At 44.7% G+C, this 25,000-nt stretch overlaps 1 protein-coding gene across 1 annotated transcript in view; it reads left to right on the forward strand.

The window, feature by feature from the left end:
- Positions 1-725: 725 nt before the first annotated feature.
- LOC134469217 (MAM domain-containing glycosylphosphatidylinositol anchor protein 2-like) overlaps positions 726-25,000 on the forward strand; it is a 187,753-nt gene continuing 163,478 nt past the window's right edge. The window contains exons 1-2 of the mRNA XM_063223357.1: positions 726-801; positions 6,639-6,778. Coding sequence (XP_063079427.1) covers positions 726-801; positions 6,639-6,778 — 216 coding nt within the window. The remainder of the gene's footprint in view (positions 802-6,638; positions 6,779-25,000) is intronic.

A 25,000-nucleotide genomic window follows, 5' to 3' on the forward strand; every position in this document is an offset into this window, starting at 1 on the left:
AGATACCGAGGGAGATGGAGGAAGAGGGAGAAATAGGAGAGAGACAGAAAGAGACAAGAAAGAAAGAAAGAAAGAAAGAAAGAAAGAAAGAAAGAAAGAAAGAAAGAAAGAAAGAAAGAAAGAAAGAATGAATGAATGAATGAATGAATGAATGAATGAATGAATGAATGAATGAATGAAAGAAAGAACGCCAGAGACAAGGACTTCCTTCCCAGCATGCCTTGGGGCCCTGGTGTCCATCTCCTCATTAGCTGCTCTCCCCCCGTGGTGCATGGGGACTCATGGGGGACTCATGGGGAGATCTATGCATGACGCCGCAGGGAAGTGGAGTATGGACGTACAGCCAGTGGAAAGCCACTCTCACCAGGTGCCACACACACGCACACGCACTCTCTGTGAACTTCTCTGTGCAACGTGTGACACGTCCCTCTGGGGGCTTTCCTTTTTCCTTTTCCTTTTCTTTATGGCGATTTTTTTTTTTTGCCTTTACTGTGGACATGACAGTGTAGATCATGACACTTGCAGAATGGGAGAGAGAGACGGCATAGGGCTGGAAAATAAATGATGCATGTTGGACCCGGACCCACACTTAAACCCAGATCCCCATGGGCATGCAATTCATGGTCAGTGACGATCCTACAATGACTGCCCTCCCTTCCAAATGTGGCCTGCCCCCCACCTTAATTCTCTTCAGGATTAATAAAAATACTCTGCTCTACTGTACTATGTTACTAGCGCTTATAGGCATTCTTCATAATATCGTTGGGGTTGGGGTTTCACAATGGTGCTGCCATCTTGCGGGTCCTGCCCAGGCAATTGCCTGGTTGCACATCCACCGCCACCCCACCCAAAGATCACATACCTGTTTGTGATTGTGTAGAATATCAAGAATGGAATGAGCTATTTTTTGTCAGCCAAGAAGAATAAAATCAATCAGATACATACTGATTGCATGTTTGTACATAGGCTATGTGTTTGTCTTTCTGTAAGGTGGACATGACCTATACTACCTTAATGTGTGGATTTCTTAAAATGTTCAGTCTACTTCTGGAGGAGGGCAAGAGGGCAATTTGGCTTCTGATGTGTATGTTCAGAGAAACATATTATTATATGTTAACATATTCAGAGAATTGTTATGTATACAAGTCATAAAAACTGTTAGGATTGTCAAGTTGTTTAAATCACTGTAATTAAAAAAGCATGGCCATAACGGCAACATTCGCGTATGTTTTTAACGCTGCCATGATCAGCTGCCATTTTCAGATGCTCTTATCCAGAGCCATTCACCGTATAAACTGAAATGGTAGATAACGCCAGGCAACATCTCCAACCAAAATGCACTACTGGGTGATTGCTCAAGGACTATAAGCAGATGTAACATTAAAGAACTAAAAAAGATCTGACACAGGGCATTTAGTGTAGATCTCCCCCACACACACACATACACATTTGTCCTTATTACTCCAGTGTTCTTAGCAATCTGACTAAAAAACATTGACTACTGGATGATTTTACGAGGGCTAAATCAAATGTACCATTGTTGAACAAAAAAAAGCTCAGAGTATTTAATGTGTAGATGTTCCGCTGCTTTTAGTGGTCTGATTAAAGCTATTGACTTGAGTGGAAGACGCAGAGTTCTTGTACCTGCTGTGTGGCCAGTAACGCCATATCTGCCTGCATTATCGTCATGGCGATCAGCAGAGCTGAAACCCCCGGCAACGCTTCCTCTCCTGCTCAGGAATTAGGGGATGTTTTGATCATGTACAGTTGAGGTCCATACATATACAGACTAGAGCCTGCCAGTGGTATTCATTATATTGCAGACCTTAAGGGACAAAAGATGGAAACTACACTCTAAGAAAATTTCCCTGCAAAATAACGGCAGTTACTGGCAATTATATTTACCTGTAATTCTACTGTTATTTCACACCAAAAATCAAATACAGCTCATTGCTGTTTAATGTATCACAGTATATAACATTTTTTCAGCAGCAATTGAACTGTTAAATAACAGTACTCTACAGAAAAATAACAGTACATTTCAGTTAAAAAGTTGAATTGTACTGTGTGATGACAGGCAAATACTGGGTCATAGTTGTATTCATGAATATGGCCATGGCAACTTCCCACCCCACCCATCATTCTCCATAACTGTGGTACCCTGACCATGTTACCACCCCACCCTCCCATCGTTCACCATGACTGGAGTGCCTTGAGCATGATACTATGGCGCAATGCTGTATTGAGAAAATTGTTTGCGGTGGTCCTTTGAAAGTGTGGGCATGAATAACATTTCAGAGTACGCAGTGCTATGTTACAATGATAGTGTGCAAGGTGGGCTTTTTACTGTATCTCTTGATGAGCCAATGATGAATATAGCATTGGTCAGTCTTTAAAAAAATATTTTGCACCAAGTAGCACAGCAAACAAGCAGCACTACAAGCTAGCTCTCAAAGCAATGCCTAATTTGCAGCAGGCACATTATATGCAACAATGCCACAAATGATGCCACATACAGCAAGCTTTCACAAAGAGGAAAGTGTGCAAGCATGTAAGCAAGCTTGTAGGCAAGCTTGTAGGCAAACAAGTGCTATGCTGTGCCCTGCAGGCCAGCCAGCAGGCAGGCAAGCAACTGAAGTGTTGATAGTCCAGATTTATATACAGGTGCAAGAGTACCATGTGACCAGAGTCATCAGGCCCTTGGCAGGTGACGCCCGTAATTGAATAATGGCATAACAGCCCTACTCAGGTGAGGCTAGGCACTGATTAGCAGATTGGTTTAGATGGGGCTGCTTGTTGCAAGAGTGTTACAAGTTCTTAAAATGTTTCAGCCATTCACACTTTCATCACTATCAAAATGCATGTGCTACTCACACTTTGCTGCATCAAGCACTTTTTAAGTATTGTAGTTTCCTTAGAAATTGTTTCATCATGCTTGATAGTATCAGATAATCTTTAACCAGTCAGAATGACTTCAGTTCTTCAGGTGGTATTGAAGTTTGATGGTGATCACGGACAAGTGGAGGATGAATGGGTTTCAATGGTGCTGCCTAAAATAACTTGTTATTTTCTAGAGATGCACCGGTTCCGGTTCCGGATCCGTCAGGATAATAGAGTTTTTCACAGGGTCCGGGTCCGGCAGGATCTTAAGCAGTGGATCCGGTATCCGGCATGTTACCTAAAAATCAGGGTCTGGTGCATGTCTAGCCTAGGCTTTTCAGTCTTTCACAACCCCAATCACTGCATGGAGTGAAATCCCTTTGGAAGCGGCTATTGCAGGCAGTGTGGCAATAAGCCAATGAGTCTAAAAATAGTTTGCGCCAACGTAATAAAAAGGGCCCACGTGTGCGAGTAGACTATATGTTTCAACCCTTTTGTAGGATCCGGTATCCGGTTCCGGATCCGGCAGGATCTTATTCAGTGGATCTGGTATCCGGCAGGATCCTAAAAATCAGGATCCGGTGCATCTCTAGTTTTTTCCACAACGGCGAATACTGCTATTGTGCAGTACTTACTGTTTATGCTCAATATGTGACTCAAAGTAATATTTTCACAGTAGTTGTCTGTTTTTTCGAAAAACAGTAGAATGCTGTTGCAGAATTGCCGTAAATAAACAGCTATTTGTTACAGTGTAGCCTCATGGCTATGATCTTGTATATTTAGCATTTTGTTTAAACACTGGTAATATTATATGCTGTCCCTTTGTTAAATAAATAAGCTTGAAACTTGAAACCTGAAACTTATATACACAGTGGATATAAAGTAACGAAAAATAGGAATAATTTACGATATTGTTTATATCTCTTTGATCATTTACTGTACGTAGGTAGCAACAAACATGAATTATTCATTCATTCATTCACAAGCATTCATCATTCCATTCTTTTTTCAGTGAAATGGTGATGCGGCTTTAAGTGTGTGCCTAACGATTACGATTTGCCTCTGTTTGATATTTGCATCTACAGGTACCGTTGTTTTTTCCACGCGCCTGTGTGTGTGCATGTGGGTGTAGAGGTACCTCTGGGTGTGTTTGTTTGCTTGTGTATTTGTTGGTTTGCTTGTTTGCTTTGTCACTGCGGTCTTTATTCCCCATTATCTTCGCTGTGAATGGGATCCTGTGATATTGAACGTTGTTGTGAGACACACATGAAATAACACGGCTATTTTTCACGTTCACGCGTGGATGTCTTTATGAGCCATTTTGTGTTTACGCACCCTTCACTCCCTTTGTGAGCACATATAGGAAATGAACCCACATACACGCACACACACACACACACACACACACACACACACACACACACACACACACACACACACACACACACACACACACACACACACACACACACACAGACACAGACACAGACACACCCACACACCCACACAAGCGCACACAAACTCATTTTGTGAAGAAAAACAGTCAGTGAATGCCCAAGCATGCGCACGCGCACACGCACACGCGTGCGTGCGCGCGCGCACACACACACACACACACACACACACACACACACACACACACATACAAACATACACACACAAACACAAACACAAAGACAAACACACACACACACATATACACATACACACACACACGAAAAGAAACAATCAACACGCACATGCACACGCACACGCACACACACACGCACACACACACACACACACATGCGATGACTCCCGTGAAGAGGAGCAGTCGATTACCCTGCTCTTGTATGCAGTCAATCGCTCCATGTTCATGTGTCTCTCATTCAGCAGTGCATCTGCTTCCCCGTGGACAAATAACATCAGCATATTCCTTTTTTTATTTTACAAATGATGAACAACAACAACAACAACAGCAGCAGAGGCACATTGCATTTATATAGGGCTTCTTTTCACAGGCATCCAAAGCACTTTAGTTCAATCAAAGGGTCGGGGGCCTCACCAACTGCTGCCTGGTTGGCAGTATCACCCACCTGGGTGATGCATATTATCAGGGAAGCCGACAGGGGGGGACAAAAGTTGAGAGTTGTCCTGGGCCCAGGAACAGACAGGCCCAGAATTGGTTTCTCATTACATCGTATGTAGGCTATTGGATAGGGGGCCCTTTCAGATGACTTTGTCCTGGGCCCAGCCAAAGCTGTCAGCGGCCCTGCATATTGTGCACCAGAACACACACGCACGCTCCACACATTACCTTCATGTTGAAGTGTGTTGGGGAGAGAATGAATGGAGCCAATTACAACCGGCGCGTGATTACTTGATGCTAGGCTACATGCGTGGCTGGGAGTAAACATTCATTCACGTTCACCACACACACACACACACACACACACACACACACACACACACACACACACACACACACACACACACACACACACACACACACACACACACACACACACACACACACACACACACACACACACACACACACACACACACACACACACACACATTTAAACACAACATTTGTTTGTATGTCTCTGTGGTAGGCCTAGTTCTTCTCTAAAGAAAAAAAAAAAATGAGCGGAATAATGTGTTACCATGGCAACAGAATGTGGGCCAGATTTAGGCCAGACCTAAGCCAGAGGTGCCTTTCCCCACCAACTGCCTTCTGGACCCTCAGCCCCACCGCCATGGGAAGAAGGCTTTCAAACAGAGTCCAACCTGTTTGTGCCCAAGGGAAGACGAAATACAAAAAGAGAGGAGAATGGAAAAGCAAGTGTTATGGGAATTGAAATTGGGTTTAGATAAGAGGAGAGGGGTACAAGTGCATCCCCTCTGTTGTCCAAGCTCAAGTCCAATTTCAGTTCCATTTTAGAGAGGAGAACAGGTGTGATCCCCGTGAGACATTGAGCAGCAAACAAAATCCATTTTTGTTTGTTTTCAAGTCGTGCTTCCCTGAATGCCCCCCTTTCGATCTAATCTTTATGCTACGAGGGAATAAAATCACATTGAAGTGGATATCCATTTTTCAGTGTTGATCAAGTCAAAACAACAGTATACATTATAGTGAATATACTTTGAATGCATAATGGGCAGTCATGGGCAAGCGATTAGAGTGTCAGACTTGTAGCCCTAAGGTTGCCGGTTCGACTCCCAACCCTTCAGGTTGGTGGGGGGAGTAAGTAGTCTCTACTGCAGATGGGGTCACCGGCGGGCCTATTCACTATTTGCTGAAAATACTCAACTACATCATAACAACATTGCTATGCCAGTACAGAGAGCCTTAAGTAACAGATTAAGACATAGCCATTACAATTTTGGTGACATTAAGGTTATGGCATAGGCTCTGCGCTAAGGGGTTGACCAGTGCTCTCCCCCATCCTCCTCCATGACTGAGGTACCCTGAGCATGGTATCGTCCCGCAGCACTGCTCCCTTGCCATTAGGGGCTGCCCCCTTGCACGGGTGAGGCATAAATGCAATATTGTAGTGTGCAGTGTGTTGCAGACATTTGACTGTAACACATGAAATAAAATCCATGTTCTCTACCATAGATGACCTGTTCTCCTGGGTGCAACTCTCTGGCATGTGTTTGTATAATATGAATATTATACTATTCTGCTGAAGGGAAATATAACTAGTTCTCTTGGGTGCTGCTCTCTAATCTGCTTGTTTGTTTGTTTGTTTGTTTGTGCTTGCCATTCTTAGCGCCCCCTACTGTTCGCATCGTGCATTCGGGCCATGCCTGCAATGTGGAGGAGGAGCGCTACTCGGAGCGCGTCTACACAATTAGGGAGGGGGAGACGCTGGAGCTTACCTGCCTGGTCACCGGCCACCCCAGGCCACAGGTGAGTCACAAGAAATGACGCAGGAGTGCACCTGTTTATAAAATAAGACTTGAGAAATGACGCAGGAGTGCACCTGTGTCACAAAATAAGACTTGATGGGCTTGATGTCAGTTAGCACAATCTTAACTGGTACAACTCTTGCTTGCAACATTGTACATTATAATTATTAAGGAAACATATGCAGAGTTCAGATGCAAAACCCCCTAAGTGCCTTTTCAGAAAATAATCTTAATTCATTTTTATTTAATACAAAGCTATCAAAATTGCATATTTTTTTTATTTTATTCATGTAATATAACTATTTATATGTATTATCAAGTACATGAATGTAAACCAAACCAACAACGGGGTTCTCTAAAAATATAGAAGTGCAGGTCTTCAGAAATGGAGTTAGGGGGTTTTGCATCTGAACTCTTCATATATTATTGTCTCTCATATATCCAAAGAAAGGGTCGAAGGTGGACATCCAACATGTTCGATATTGAATAAGCTAGAACTCAAGTCAGATAGACCTTATGTTAGTTAGAGCTGGACCTGCAGCATGTATTGTATAAACATAGAACAGCTTGATTGACTTTATGTGATTGACTTGATATGATTGATCATCTTAATCACAACTATTGCACATCTGGAAAAAGTAAAAGCACATGTATTGAACTTTAAACTTAAAACCTCCCCCCCCCCCCCCCAAAAAAAAAAACATAACTTGAAATTCAAACAAAAGTTGAGGATCTTTAGAACTGTTTACTTCATAGTCATAGACTGTCTGGGAAGTGTGGTACAACTTGATTAACTTGATGTGATAGATGATCATAATTACCACAACTGCACATCTGGCAAACCAGTCATATTAAAAAATGAACAGGTATTGAACTTCAAACTTGAAAAGCAAACCAAAGTTAGAAATTGGATTGAATTTCAGTACAAATGTTTGGTTCATATTCATAGACAGTTTGGGAAGTGGGTGTGGTGTGTCCCGAAACGGCCCCAGCTACTCACTTTTGTCACAGCGAACACATCTAAAAGCACTAATCTTTCATCGTCTGCTCTTTGAAATGTATTCCCACATGGCATGCAGCTTAATCAAACACTAACTCCCACTTTGGAGATGGCGTGGAGATGAAATTATTGCCGCGCTTGTTGTTTTGTGTTGAGCGCCATTGATGCTGATCTCTCAACGTTTGAGCAATTACAGCATTAAAGGGAGCAGCAGTATGGGCTTTTAATTACTCTCCTCCGCGAGGGGAGGGGAACGGGAAGGACAGCTGCAGATGCTGTGCCTATCATTCTCTCCACACACACACACACACATACATGCACACACGTACGCACGCATGCACGTACACACGCGCACACACACACACACACACTGTATACACACAGACACACACACACACACGTGAGCATGCACGCACACACAAACATGCACATACACACACACACACACACAGAGACACACACACACACACACAGACACACACACACACACACACACACACACACACACACACACACACACACACACACACACACACACACACACACACACACACACACACACACACACACACACACACACACACACATCTGCACAAACACACACACACAGACACGCACATACAGATGCACACACACGCACTCAAACACACACACACACACGCACACGCACACACGTGTTGTGCACGCCATCTTTCCCTTTGAAGATGGAGGGTAGCAGGAAGTCAGTAAGGCACTAATCCTCTATCCTATTGCGCATCAGACGTCTCCCCACAGAGCAAGGCGTCTGCAGCAACTAAACTAAACCCAGTGAACCTCCGCTCCGCACGCAGCCCCCCAGACAGAAGTCATTACGGGACGGAATTGCATCAGATTTCGAATTACGGGTGATTACTGTAAAGTCAAAAGTTGAAAGGTTGGTCATAGGTCACATAGGCCGAGGATGTTGATGAATCTTCAACGTCATATCTGGAGTGTTGATTACGGAGCCTTCATCTTGCTCAATGTACATGTCACCACACAATTTGACATGTTTATTTCACACTCTCCATTTATTCGTATGGAGTAGGCCTAAATGTTTAGTTCCTTTCATTTTGTTTTTCGTTTAATGATGTGTCTGACTCTCATAAATGCCATTGGCATTGATTTTTTCCCCCCTGCTGAATTGCATGTCTTCGGAAGCTCTCTATTCCAGAGAAAAAGAAAAGAACAGATTTGTTTCTTGCTCTCAGTGGTGCACAGATTAGAGATTATTCCCTATTGGAGTTGCAAAAGAAGGCTAAGTGTCTTATAGTCTCTCTCAGATTGGGATTATGTAGGCCTACTGAAGGCACATCTGGGATGATGAACAGCTCTGACTTTGGCTGCCGGGACAGATCGGGGGCATAATCCTAATACGTAATATCGAAGTCTGAGTGGGGATGTTGCAACAGTATTACGCAGTATAGCAGAAAGTATCACAGATTATCGCATACAATGCTTTGCATGAGGTCATGTAAACATTGTTATTATGACGAGGGTTTTGGTGTAAGAACATATTATTTTGTTTCACACTGATTTTTCATGCAAAGTTTTCTCAACCGCAGAAAGAAAATAGACTTGCTTACGTTAAATATTTACGTCTATATTATTATGACATATAAGCTATCATTAACCCCATTTAGAAATCAGGTTAGGTGGATCATGAAGTAGATTTACAAACTGTATGGTGTATCCACTGTGTAATATAGTACATATGGATTTATACTACTTTGACTTCTACAGTAGATTATGCTGTGTTAATTAAACTGTTCAAGATAAAACAGATGACTGTAAAAAATGATTGTGTATATGTTACATACTTCAGAAAATCAACCAAACATGAAAGTGCACAGGTCTTTCCGTGTTCTGTTAGCATGGAGGCCTCCCTGTTGGGCCAATACTTCTCTTCTGCACCAGTTCCATTGTTCCATTGTTATGTTTGCGCATCGGAATCCATCCTGGGAGTAGCACCATACAGCATCAGCAGCAGTTTGACCAGAGAACTGCTGATATGTTTGTCTGTGGGAGTCTGTTTGCTATTTTCCCCTTCCTACAGAGATCAGTGAACTTAAGGGACTAGCTACGGAGCAGCTAGGAAGCGTTTCATGGGGAGATGTTTGCTGATCATGACAGAAAAATGTTTCAGATAAAAGTCAGTAAAGCTGACTGCACATTTACTGTAAAAGTGGGTGAATGGATGCTTGGATAGCAATGCTGATTTGTTCAAGCAGTGTTATATGAAATGTTGATTAGCATACAGTATATTTGTGTTGTTTATATTTATCTGAACCAATTGCATTTTCATTTGTGCATCTTGACATGACATATTAATGTATTTGCACATGTTGTATTAATCATGTTTGTACGAGCATGGCAAATAATATTTATCAGAAGAGATCCAATTACTGCCATATTGGAACAGAATCCATTACTGCCACTGCATATATTAGCCAGTTCCCTAGCCTGAGTATCATCCTCCGTAGTGACCGCGCTAGCTCAATACTTTCGCTTGCTGACCACGGAGTCTGACCCTGCAGCCACCCCCGGCAGTTGGAAATTATCTCACTTAATGAGGGAATTAGCCTTTCGCAAAACCCCTCCCACAAACGGCCGCCAACCAATCCGAGCTCAGCAACGGTAACTAAGGAGTGTAGAACTTGTCGAGGTCCGACGATTTCAGGGAGACATACAACGTGTGCCTATGGCACCGTCAGGGTCCGACACCATCTGAAGATTAATTAGGACCTCATTTTTTCACTTTCCCGAAGCAAAAACCTCAAGCGGACTGATAACAGGGATGGATTAAGCCATGTGAAGGCTATTAGCTCCAGGTGATCATATTTAAAATTAGCAGGCTAACTGTGCAATCGTCTTGTTTGCTAATATAGCCCCCTTCCCCCTTGCATTTAGCTGGCAGAAAACGTACCCTAAACAAATAATCAATGCATCGCTCAGACTTAAGGACAATATTATATGATATTATAGTATTGGATCCACGGCATTATGATTCAAATTTTATTGGGAAACTACTAGTTGCGTTGTTTAATATGCGCCAAATGCACAGCCCACGGAGCAGCCCCCACCCTCTCTCCTTCCCAGTTTGTGTCTGTGTATATGCGTCGAGTGTGACAGCAAAAAAAGTAACACTGAAATGGGGCTGCGCTTGTTCCAACCTTGTTATGAAGATATTAACTGTCAACTAAAACCATTAAAGTGAACAGAAGAGAAACGCCCAGTGTGACTGCCCAAGAGCTGCGCAGTGTCAGTGCCGAAAGCCCGTCAAAGGTCTTGGCGGACGGCAATGTCCCAGTTTACACCAAGCACTATCAAATGTCCTGGTTACAGACATCACATCGCCATCATCAAGTTGTTGTATTTCAGTTGAATATGTAAGAGGGCTTGGGGAGGGGCTTAGACTATCAGCGAGCCTATTGGCTGTTCAGATACTGAACGAATATCTGAATTCCAACTGCCAGGGGTGGCTGCAGGGTCAGACTCCGTGGTCAGCAAGCGAAAGTATTGAGCTAGCGCGGTCACTACGGAGGATGATACTCAGGCTATCAGTTCCCTGCATTTCCATGGAAAACAATGCTTCTGTTCTGCTGCTGTGACGTATAGTGTCTGTCAATAGACCAATTCAGTACCCATAAACTATCGATTTCTCCAAGTGAACTGATAACATTTGACTGATTTCTCATCAAAATGCCTCTCATCACCTTACTGATAATGAACTTGCACAGCCTACACTGTATGTTTGGACGTGGTGAATTTGTGAAGCACCGGACTCGTGTTTATTTACGGTGTGCTGCTGCTTACGTGTGCAGATAGAAAATGCCGATGCGCCTCTTCTCCTCTTCTCCCGCCTACTCCGGTTTCCCAGACCTGTCTTCGGTGCTGCACCGTCTGCGCTATCTGATTAAATAAAACGCGACGCGTGTGTGTCTGGGGAGTTGCTTCTGCCCGTTTAGCCTAATTAATATTTAATTTCCCTTTGATCAATACGCAGCCCATTAATTTGTACACCGCTGTCCATGATGCTAATGCTTTATGGGTATTGATTCGTATATTTCCACTGAAAAGGCGAGGCCTCCCGCGTTAGCCAGACGTTCCGCTGTGCTATTTATTTGCGATTACTGACAGGGGTGAGCAAGCGGGCTCTGTTATCTCCCCTCTTAATTAGAATTTTATAGGGACGTCACAGCAAGGACAGAGGTGTATGGGGAGTGAGGAGGACAGGGGTGTGAAGTAGAGTTGTAGGTGGGTGGGGTTCAAGTTGCTGTGCTTGTCTGATGAAGGAGTTTTTTGGCTTTGTAACCTGAGAGGAGAAGTGTTATCGTACAGTAAACACACACAAATGCACACACACACAAACACACACACACAAATGCACACACACAAATGCACACGCACGCACGCACGCACGCACGCACGCACGCACGCACGCACGCACACACACACACACACACACACACACACACACACACACACACACAAACACACACAGAGGACCTCAAGTGCAGAAGGCGTCAGAGTTGAGGAGAGACTTCCTTTAGTTAATTAGCTAGTTTGGAGATGTAGCAATCGCGTGGGGAAGGACTAGTGCTTAAACGAATGACACCTGAATGCCAGCACATCCTATTATTGTCTTCATTAATATCTAATTTGGGAACAATGCTAGAGTAGTTTTAGCACACATGCATGAGTTAGGATCTCACAGGATGGCTCCAGGGAATTCCTGGTTGACTGAGGACACAGAGACCGGGTTCATAAGTGCAGAATGTCTTTAGGGTCAAAAGGGGTCTCTTAATCGGGGAACCTGAAGATAAGCTACATCCTTTGTATGCATGAAATATATGTTTTCGCAGCAAGTCCTTTGTACTAACAGTCCTTATACACAGCATGGGCAAACAAATGTCCCCTCCAAAACAAAAAAGTCAACAATATAATGTATGTGACTTTTTTTTAATTAGGACTTTCTTTGGCCAGGCTGTGTTGGTACAGAACTAATTGAAGTTTGGAGGCCAGAAAATTCAAGATAGCCAACTACAAAATGGTAGTGGATTTATCGCAATCAACTCTTTGGCGTCAGCCTCCACCCATTTTTGTTAATGTTTTATTATTAGATACAGAACAGGACCTCATGTCTTTAAACCATCATCGCTAACTAGTTACCAACGAAGTAGGTTGCCCATACAGTAGGAAATTGCATTGCAACCAAGTAAGTAGCTAACTTATTTACCTATAATGCTGCTGAGAAACGCATCCCAGAATACTGCCTGCATTTGCCTGCACTGGGGAAAGTAGAGACAAAGAAAGAACTAAAGGAGGGCACAACAAGTCAGTATGACGAAACTGTGACAGAAAAGCCAGGGAGAGCAGGTTCTGATGGTATGACATGTGGCACAAGGCTTGTTTTAACATAAAACATTAATCCGGCTGTCATGTTTACAAACACACCATCAGGGTGTCGCTGAATTAAGTCCCCTGCAGCAGAAGGTAAATCGAGCTGGGGCAGATTAGTTATGCCACACAGTTTCAGTGTCTAGACAGGATGGCTAACAGTCGTTGTGGGCCTTTGGTACCTACAGTAGTTTCCAATTGCTCAATCTTGGTTGTGACATTTAATCCTCTCTGATGTAATGAGTCATTGTTTGGCCTCCTTCCTTGTCCCTCCCCGGTTTGTTGAATCATTAGGTGTTATTTCACCACAAGTAACCTCACCAGGGTTGCCAGATGAGGCTGAAGATTTCCAGCCCAAAACATGCTCAAAACCCACCTGGTAGCACTAAATCCCGCCCAATTCTATTGATTTCTATGACCAAAAATTGGGCATTTTTTTCAGCCAAAAAACATTTGTACCCTCAGACGGCCATCCTAAGCAGCACAATTGGGCGGGAAAAAACCCAATCTGGCAACACTGAACCTCGCCCTAGAATATCAGACCAAGACATGAGGAAATGTGAATGAAGCAGATTACACATGGCAAGACCAGGCTATAATATACTTCTCTTGGACTGTAATAATGAATGTTTTCAGGCTGAGGGCAAGGGTAAAAGTAACCTGGTTACTTCATAATTCATTTTATGTCTGGATCCTCAGTGCCCCTGCAGCACTAGGCCAGAAGAAGTGTGCTCAGCTCTGGTTTGAAATGAGCTCTGACCAATCGCTGACAGTTGACGTTAATGACATATGTTGTTATGCTGCCAAGTGCGTTCGCTTATTGGCAGGTAACACCGGTTTTCTGAAAACCCTCCCCAGAGAAGCGTAATCAGACCATTCGTGGATTACGTAAGTAATTCAAAATGAATGGTCTGGCCTGCCGGGCGAGGGTATGAATTGAGACTGCCTTTGTTCATTTATTCATTTTTCTTTACTTCATTTTGATGCAGAGCGCATTTGATTGCCTTTGTATTTCACATGAGCGGTACATGACTGTGGCTGGCTTGGCTCTCGTCCTCAAGACAGAAGCAGGAGGTCAGGCGCTGTTTCAGCAGGAACAGTGTAAAGTGGCCCGCTGGAGCAGTCTGTGGCGGTGACATAGTGGTGTGTGTGTGTGTGTGTGTGTGTGTGTGTGTGTGTGTGTGTGTGTGTGTGTGTGTGTGTGTGTGTGTGTGTGTGTGTGTGTGTGTGTGTGTGTGTGTGTGTGTGTGCATGCATGGGTGTGTGTGTGTGTGTGTGTGTGTGTGTGTGTGTGTGTGTGTGTGTGTGTGTGTGTGTGTGTGTGTGTGTGTGTGTGTGTGTGTGTGTGTGTGTGTGTGTGTGTGTGTGTTTGTGCATGGGTGTGTATCTCTGTGTATGTGCGTGTGTGTGTGCGTGAGTGTGTGTGTGTGTACATGGGTGTGTGTGTGCGCGACGCGCATGTGAGTGTGTGTGTGCGTGTGCATGCGTGTGTGTATGTGCCCGTGTGTGCGTGCACGCTACATTGTTGCATGCCTGGCAGCCTCTGCAGCATTTAATTCTTTTCATGCTGTCAGTATGGGCACATTTTAAATTACCCAGCCTGCCCTGGGGCACCATGGGCAGACACACTCGCTGGAGTCCAGCCAATCGTACGGCAGCTTTTGCTCAGGGGGTTGTCCTTGCCGCCTGTCACTACCAAGCTACTGTCTGTGTGGAGTAAGACCGAACACACACACACACACACACACACACACACACACACACACACACACACACACACACACACACACACACACACACACACACACACACACACACACACACACACACACACACACACACACAGGCACACGCACACACTCACACACACACATCCCCACCCACACACAGATATCTCTAGAGCATGCAAGCCCACACACAACTAATAAGGCTATAATGAAACACTGAATGATGCAAGCAGTGACACATATAGTATGCATATAGGCACACATACAAATGAATTCAATCATGTTTCCCACATATGCATGCACACACACGCCTCTCACACATGCATACACTCACTCACATACCCACACAGGCACACACAAACGTGCAAAAAAGTATGCAGCAGACACACACACACACACACACACACACACACACACACACACACACACACACACACACACACACACACACACACACTCACACACACACACACACACACACACACACACACACACACACACACACACACACACACACACACACAATCTCTCTCTTTCTCTCTCTCTCTCTCTCTCTCTCTCTCTCTCTCTCTCTCTCTCTCTCTCTCTCTCTCTCCCCTCTCTCTTTTCTCTGACACACATAGACACAAACACAGACACAGACAGACAAATAGACAGACAAATAGACAGACAGACACACACACACACACACACACACACACACACACACACACACACACACACACACACACACACACACACACACACACACACACACACACACACAGAGGACCTCAAGAACAGAAGGCGTCAGAGTTGAGGAGAGACTTCCTTTAGTTAATTAGTTAGTTTGGAGATGTAGCAATCGCGTGGTGAAGGACTAGTGCTTAAACGAATGACACCTGAATGCCAGCACATCCTATTATTGTCTTCATTAATATCTAATTTGGGAACAATGCTAGAGTAGTTTTAGCACACATGCATGAGTTAGGATCTCACAGGATGGCTCCAGGGAATTCCTGGTTGACTGAGGACACAGAGACCGGGTTCATAAGTGCAGAATGTCTTTAGGGTCAAAAGGGGTCTCTTAATCGGGGAACCTGAAGATAAGCTACATCCTTTGTATGCATGAAATATATGTTTTCGCAGCAAGTCCTTTGTACTAACAGTCCTTATACACAGCATGGGCAAACAAATGTCCCCTCCAAAACAAAAAAGGTCAACAACATAATGTATGTGACTTTTTTTTTAATTAGGACTTTCTTTGGCCAGGCTGTGTTGGTACAGAACTAATTGAAGTTTGGAGGCCAGAACATTCAAGATAGCCAATTACAAAATGGTGGTGGATTTATCGCAATCAACTCTTTGGCGTCAGCCTCCACCCATTTTTGTTATTGTTTTATTATTAGATACAGAACAGGACCCCATGTCTTTAACCCTATCCAGACTGGGGGGGGGCTAAAAGTGCCCGCACCAACTTTGTCGTATAACTCCTGAATGACTTAAGCTATGACTACGAAACTTTGTGACTTTTCCTAAAATTTAGTTGGCTACAATGTGATACCAAAAGTTTTGATTTATCATTTTTGCTGTTGCCATGGCAACAGTTTTCTGACAGGTATGTCTGACTGAAAATCACCGATCTAAGTCTCATCAGTGTACCCTCCTTATTGCATACTTATTGTATAGTTATTCCATTACATTAGCATAACTTTACCTAATTTAATATCAGATTCATTAATTATCATTAATGTATGCTAATTTATGCTAATTTGATGATGTCATCACATTTATAATCAAATGGCGGACTTTATACACGCAAAACACATTTCACCTCAACTTCATTTATTCTTTTTATTTCTTGTTGATGAAAAGCTTCTTCTACAGACTGATAGATGATTTATTTTCATATTCTGGTGAAATGTATGCTCCATGTTACAATATTTATGCTAATGCTAATCGAGAATGATAAAAGAAAAGTTTCCTTCAAGCTAGTTTTTACTTCTTTTTGACTGGAACTTTGACGGAACACACTGATATAAATCCAAACCAAATTTTGTTATCTGAAACAGTCTGCAAGAGATCTCGGCACCCATGTAGTAATTTCATGTGGCAGTTGTTTGCTTTGAAATAATGGCTATGCGGCGATCTGCTAGGAGTTACACAACAGCTGAGGTACTCGACAAGCTGTTTGATGACTCTGATGATGAGACTGACAACTTAGCAGAGCTGAATGGTGAAGAATGCACTTCCGATGGTGAGTCTGATGCTGATGAAATTGCGCCGTCGACCACAGCAACTGAGTTGCAAGATGATGATGATGATGAAGACACTGCTCCGTCCACTTCAGTCGCAAATGAAGGCAATGACTCACAGGACGATATGAACGAAAGTTTCCAGCTGTCATGCAAAAAATCCAAGCTGTTGACGGCAAAGAAACTTGTGAACAGCCTCGAGGCATGTCTGGAAGAAGGTAACTTTGATGCTGTGGATGTCCCAAATCACGAGAAAACGATCACCGCTTACCTGGAGAAGCCAAAAAGGAAAAACGACCCAGGAAAGAAGATCCACTGGACAAACCAACCACCTCGCCCAGAAGGAATGCAGAACTCTGTGAACGTCATCAGAGGTCCAGTTGGAGTAAAAGGGACAGCCAAGAAAGTGACAGATCCAGCGAGATGCTGGCATTTCTTTGTTACTGAGGAAATGCTGACAAACATCGTGAATTATACCAATGTGAGGATCCGCAAAGATGAGGGAAAAAATGCCTCCTGAGATACTCAGCGATAGCCGTACAGTCATATTGGTCAAACGAGCGGCCAGGAGATCACAAGCATTGATAGGCCTTGTTTACCTAAGAGGGGTGCTGAGCCCAAAATAACTGCAGAACCGAAACACTGTTCAGTGACCAAACAGGACACCCGGTGTTTAGTGCAACAATGGCCAAGAACAGATTCAAGTTCCTGTTGGCCAACATTCGTTTCGACAACGAAGATACGAGGGAGGAGAGATGGCAAGAAGACAGGTTTGCAGCCTTCCGCGAGATCTTCGAACTGTTCAATAAGCAGTGTGGGAAGGTAGTCATCCCGGCCGACTACCTCTCACTGGATGAAACACTCTACCCAATGAGGACACAAGTCAGTTTCAAGCAGTTCAACCCTAGCAAACCAGCCAAGTATGGCTTGCTGTTCAGATCCATCAACGCTGCAAGGTACCCGTACACCTTCACCGTGGCTCCATATAGCGGAAAGCCAGCTGCTGGCGGTGGCAAGTACTACGTTCAAGGATGTGACGCCACAGTCCGGGCCTTAGTTGAATGTCTTGGGAGATCCACCAACCTCAGAGGCAGAAATGTCTCTTTTGATCGCCTGTACACCTCCATTCCACTCTGCAGCTGGTTACTGGATCAAGGAATCACCACCGTTGGCACACTAAACTCAAACAGAAGGGGCATCCCCAATGAGATAAAGATGGTGGAGGGCAGAGAGGCATTTTCCTACCAAGTGGTTTGGGAGAAAACAGAGAAGAAGATGTCCCTCCATTCGTATGTGGTGAAAAAGAAGGAAACCGGCCTACGAAACGTCCTGATGCTATCAACGATGCCACCGATGCTTGGAGTCACCAAGGATGACCAGAAGTACAAGCCTGCAGTCTACAAGCTGTATGATTTCACAAAGGGGGGCACTGATATTGTGGATCAACGAATGGGCTCCTACACTTGTAAAACAAAAACTTCCAGGTGGACTATGAATGCAGTCTACTACATGTTGGACACCTGCAGAGTGAATTCATGCACGATCTACGCCATGAACACGAAGCAAGACCCTCGGAAGGTGGATTCCTTCAATTTCGGATGGAAGCTGGGCATGGAGCTTGTTCTCCCGCATATCAGGGCGCGATCACTCAACGGCCTCACTTCTGTGGTGCAGCAGAAGATACGGCTAATGCTCGGATTGCCCGACAACACTGAGCAGCAGGAGGGATCAGCCACCTTTCCCGTCAAGTCGAACAGCCGAAGGCGATGCGCAGAATGCCTGGAAGCCATCCAAGGCACAGGCGCAAAGAAGCGTAAAGATGCGCTTGTGAAGGGAAAGTCGCAGTGTCAGCGTTGTGGCAGAGCTGTCTGCAACACACATGTGTTCAGCGTTTGCACCAAGTGTGCCAAAAACTAATAGAAGTAGCCATAATACAGTTTGTATAATGTTTTTAGTAGTTATATAGCAGTACAAGTTTTGGAAGATGTTCTTACTGCAGTCGTTCTACTAATTCTCCAAGTAAACAAACTGTGTCAGAACGTATACAGTTAATTTGTTTTAAGAACAGTAATAGACGTTTATTTTCACATTTACCTATACTTGTTCATGCAATTTGAAAGACATTTCATGATTTTGTTGCTCTTGAAAAAGGAGAAAACATTCATTAAAGTTTTAAAGAATCACTAGATGCTGTTTGTTCTCTACATCTCAACATCTCAACAAAATGGTGACATTTTGAGCAATAGAATCAGATAATCACGTCATAAGTATGTCATAATACCAAAATAATGAAACCAAAGTTATGATAAACATAGATTTCAGTATGGAGATCATCTCCTGAAAGTTTGGTGGTCATACGTTATTTCGTTCATGAGTTATGAGGGGGGGGCTGAATGAGCCCCCCCCCAGGCCCAGGAATGCCAAAAAAGCCCAGTCTGGATAGGGTTAAACCATCATCGCTAACTAGTTACCAACGAAGTAGGTTGCCCATACAGTAGGAAATTGCATTGCAACCAAGTAAGTAGCTAACTTATTTACCTATGATGCTGCTGAGAAACGCATCCCAGAATACTGCCTGCATTTGCCTGCACTGGGGAAAGTAGAGACAAAGAAAGAACTAAAGGAGGGCACAACAAGTCAGTATGACGAAACTGTGACAGAAAAGCCAGGGAGAGCAGGTTCTGATGGTATGACATGTGGCACAAGGCTTGTTTTAACATAAAACATTAATCCGGCTGTCATGTTTACAAACACACCATCAGGGTGTCGCTGAATTAATGCATGCATACACTCACTCACATACCCACACAGGCACACACAAACGTGCAAAAAAGTATGCAGCAGACACACACACACACACACACACACACACACACACACACACACACACACACACACACACACACACACACACACACACACACACACACACACACACACACACACACACACACAATCTCTCTCTTTGTCTCTCTCTCTCTCTCTCTCTCTCTCTCTCTCTCTCTCCTCTCTCTCTCTCTCTCTCTCTCTCTCTCTCTCTCTCTCTCTCTCTCTCTCTCTCTCTCCCCTCTCTCTTTTCTCTGACACACATAGACACAAACACAGACACAGACAGACAAATAGACAGACAAATAGACAGACAGACAGACAGACAGACACACACACACACACACACACACACACACACACACACACACACACACACACACACACACACACACACACACACACACACACACAATCTCTCTCTCTCTCTCTCTCTCTCTCTCTCTCTCTCTCTCTCTCTCTCTCTCTCTCTCTCTCTCTCTCTCTCTCTCTCTCTCTCCCCCCTCTCTCTTTTCTCTGACACACATAGACACAAACACAGACACAGACAGACAAATAGACAGACAGACAGACAGACAGACACACACACACACACACACACACACACAAACACCCACACACACACACACACACACACACACACACACACACACACACACACACACACACACACACACACACACACACACACACACACACACACACACGCCCGTCACTCAGCAGCCGGTCACCTGCCACTGGGCTGCCTCGTCCCTGCTGTGATGACTCTGGGCTCCAGAATGTGCCCCGAAGGGTGTGTTCAACTGGCACATTCCCATAGCAACCAAGGAGTCAGATTAGTAGCCACTGAGCTGATTGGAGCTCTTCCTCTTCTTCCTCTTCTTCTTGTTCTTCTTTTTTCCTCTTCCTCTCCTTCGTCTTCGTCTTCTTCTTCTTCATTATCGTCATCATCATCATCTTCTTCTTCTTCCTCTTCCTCTTCTTCTTTTTCTTCCTCTTGTTCTTCTTCCTCTTTTTCTGTCCAGGGGCGTCACCAGACCTATTTTACAGGGGCACGTGCCTCGGAATTGATTTGCTGTTTCCCGGTTCCCGGAGTTTCACAAAAAAAAGCAACAACCTTGCTACGTTGGAATTGAGCTCAAGTTTAGCATACGACGTAATATACAGAATGTGCACAAAATAGCGCACAATAGAGCACTAACATGCTCTCATGATCTATTACTATATTACCACTGTACTACATGATGTTGCTAGACTGTAACTCAACACTGTTATCTACAGTGAAATATTGTGATCAGGTGATGTACCGGCACGTGCACACATTTCAGTCCTGACGAAAGAAGCTACCAACTGGATTTCTCAGCAAGGATAAGAAGAAGACTAGATGATCCTTCTCAGATTTAATGTGCGAGGACAGGGGTTCCCAAACTTTATCATGACAAGGCCCCTCCATATACCAGTAGATTCCAGCCAAGGCCCCCCTCACATGGGCCGCGCACTATATTTCTTCGCTGCACACCACGATAGAATGACAGAGTTGGTGCATATTGGAGTAGCTGAAGGGAATATGGTTTAGCTGATTTTTGTGATTTGATATGATTTGAGTTATTTAGCTATTGGATAACTTTAGTTTATTATTTATAATGTTTTGCTATACATTCCCTGCCAACCTGCTTGAAATTGAATAACTTAATAGCTCAATAGGAAAACACAAACACTAAATATCCGACCATGAGCAGTTTGATAATCCACACACCTTCACAAAGCAAACATGAAACCAGATTCTGTGTGACTAGATTCTGTGTGACTTTCAGTAGGCCTACCTATTTTTGCCTCCTCAATTAGGAGAAATTTCTATTGCTCAAACACACGCAGTCCAGAGGGAGGTGGAGTGGGTTGGTTGGAGAGATGCTGGTGACTGGTGTCCTGCTTTGTTTGTTTGTTTGTTTGTTTGGTTTGTTTGTTTGTTTACTTCTGTGACAAATGGCGGCAGCTCTGCCAGCCAGGCTGCCCTAGAGGAACTGCCATGTGCCACTGTCATGATGCCACCGTCGTCAGGAGCGTTGTCACCAGGGCCGCTGACAGCTTTGGCTGGGCCCGGGACGAAGGCATCTGAAAGGGGCCCCAAACCCAATGCATACAATGTAATCAGGATCTAATTCTGGGCCCCATATCTCCTTGGGCCCGGGACAAGTGACCCCTTTGTCCCCCGCCCTGTCAGCTTCCCTGGTTGCCTCCATGAGATCCATGCCCATCAGTGATGTGCCACTTCGTCCATGAAGCAAAGCGAAGCGCTGATGCCCATCCATGATCTCTGTGCCACTCCACTGACTGCCCTCATTATGTCTGGCAACCAATGGCCCTGCCATTTGCTTTCACACCCACCACCCCCCGTTTCATCCACTTCAAACGCAAACACACATGTGCATGTACAAGAGGGCACACACACATGCACGCACACACACGCACACATGCGCACACACGCGCACACACACTCACACGAGCACACACACACACATGCATGCATGCACGCCTGCACTCGTGCACACACACACACACTTCAAACGCAAACACACATGTGCATGTACATGAGGGCACACACACATGCACGCACGCACACACACAAATGCACAGACACACGTACACACACACATGCACAGACACACGTACACACACACACACACACACACACACACACACACACACACACACACACACACACACACACACACACACACACACACACACACACACACACGCCGACAGCACCCCCCCTCCCCCTCATGCAGTGCGACGAGAGGAGGTCCAGTAAGGCAATTAGGAAGCAGTTGGCTGAGTTTGGTCAGGCCTTACCCCAGCAGGTAGCTTGGGAGGGAGATTTACTCCTCATTCATGATCCAGCACGCCTTGCCAAAGCTCTCATCATGATCTGAATCTCAAGTAGCCCTCCCCTCCTCCTCCTCCTCCTCTTCCCCATCCTTCTCCATCCTCTCTTCCTCCTCCTCCTCCTCCTCTTCCCCATCCTTCTCCATCCTCTCTTCCTCCTCCTCCTCCCCCTCTTCCCCATCCTTCCCCCCATCCTTCTCCTCCTCCTCCTCCTCTTCCCCATCCTCTCTTCCTCCTCCTCCTCCCCCTCTTTCCCATCCTTCCCCTCATCCTTCTCCTCCTCCTCCTTCTCCCTCCTCCTGCCCATCCTTCCCCTTCTCCTTCTCCATCCTCCTCCCCATCCTCACATCTCTCCTCCGTCCTCTTCTCCCCCATTCTCCCTTTCCTCCTCCTCCTTCTCCCTCTCCTCCTTCCTCTCCCCCTCATTCCAGCGTCTTCACACTCCTCCTGCCCATCCTTCCCTTCCCCCACCTCCATCCTCTCCTCCTCCTCCTACCCATCCTCACACCTCTCCTCCTCCACCTCTTTTCCCGCATTCTCCCTTTCCTCCCCCTCCTCCTCTCTCTCCTCCTTCTCCCTCTTCTACTTTCTCTTCTCCCCCTCCCTCTATCCTCCTAGGTCTCATCCTCCTCCCCGTCCTCATTTTTCTACTCCTTCCTCTCGTCCTCCTCCCCACCCTCACTTCTCTCCTCCTCCTCTTTCCTATTCTCCTCCATCCTCCCTCTCCTCCTTACCACTCTTCACCTCCTCTATTCTCCCTACTCCCCACATCCTGTGCATATTCCTCCTGCCTCTCCCTGACTTTTACATAGTTCAGGTCTACATGTATTTCAAAGCTCACATTTTTTGTTTCACGGCATGATGTGGCGTGCTGTGGTTTTTCTTTTCTCCCTCATGCCCGGAAAACAAATGTTGAGTTTCATCTACTGATGGCAGATGCCACTGAGTGCGGCGCTGAAGAGAAATGTGTTTTGCTGCCACGGTTTTCTTTGTGCACTTTATCCTTGAGGCTTGCAGGAAGGAGAAAGTCTCTCCTGGTTAGGCCGAGCATCTGTTTGTGTTAGTCACCTAGCAACACGCTACTTCAGAGTCCATAAGGTGTTTGGGGGCTGGGAGGGTGGGGGGTTGTGTGTCTGTATCACTGCATAAACATTGCAGACAGGGAAAGCAAAACAAGACCTCTGTACTGTCCATCTTCTCCAGCCACAATAATGAGTCACAATAAGACAGTCAAACGGTTTGACAGCCTCGGTTTTTATTCTATTTTTTATGTTGTGCTATTGTTTTTAGCAGGGTTCACCTTTGGCGTTTTCACGATTTATGAGTTCATATTTTCACGGTTGTTAAAATATAAATAGGATGTATTTATCCAGACTGTCTGGTGACTGCATTTATGTGTAAATAAAGTAAATGTATTTTCTGCTGGCTGGAAAATAAATGGTCTCTTAGCCGATAACAAAAATGCAGTACGCCTTTAAAACATACAGTAGCTCTATCTTCAAATGGTAGCACGCACAGTAAAACTGACAGATCTGTATTTCATTATATACCAAAAACAATTTTTCGGCTAATGTGTACGTCAGAGTAAATGATGGAAAGATAAGTGTTACTTCCTGGCAGATTAGGCCGGTAATGAAAACACATCTTGTGCTGCAGGTAGGCTAGGTGCAGTACCTGCGTGGCATAACTCATGTGCCCTTGCACGGAGAGCATCTGTGAAAATTGAATGAAATTAATCGTTCGGATCGTGCAGTCTGTTCTATTATCTGACTGTGGCGGCGGAGGATCCCTTTATTTTAAAGAACATTACCTGTAATGGCCGGAGCCCGGCTGTGGGGGGATGTGAATTAGGTGAATAAAAAGAGGTATTGGGGTACCTACAGACACGGCAGAGGCTATGGAAGAGAAACGTGATGCATTGCCTTAGATGTTTTAGATGCTCAGCTAAAGTGGTGTGTGTAATAGAGTTTTGGAGATTCTATAATAATGATAATAATAATACATAGTATATTTTGTAGCACTTTTCATGGTACTCAAAGACGCTTATGGGTTATGGCCCGTGGCGCTAACAGTAGGGCACTCGTCTACCATGTGGCTGATCTGATTCGATTCCGACACAGGCCCTTTGCCGA

This window comes from Engraulis encrasicolus, chromosome 18 (assembly GCF_034702125.1).
Source record: "Engraulis encrasicolus isolate BLACKSEA-1 chromosome 18, IST_EnEncr_1.0, whole genome shotgun sequence".
In the NCBI taxonomy this organism is placed as follows: Eukaryota; Metazoa; Chordata; class Actinopteri; order Clupeiformes; family Engraulidae; genus Engraulis; species Engraulis encrasicolus.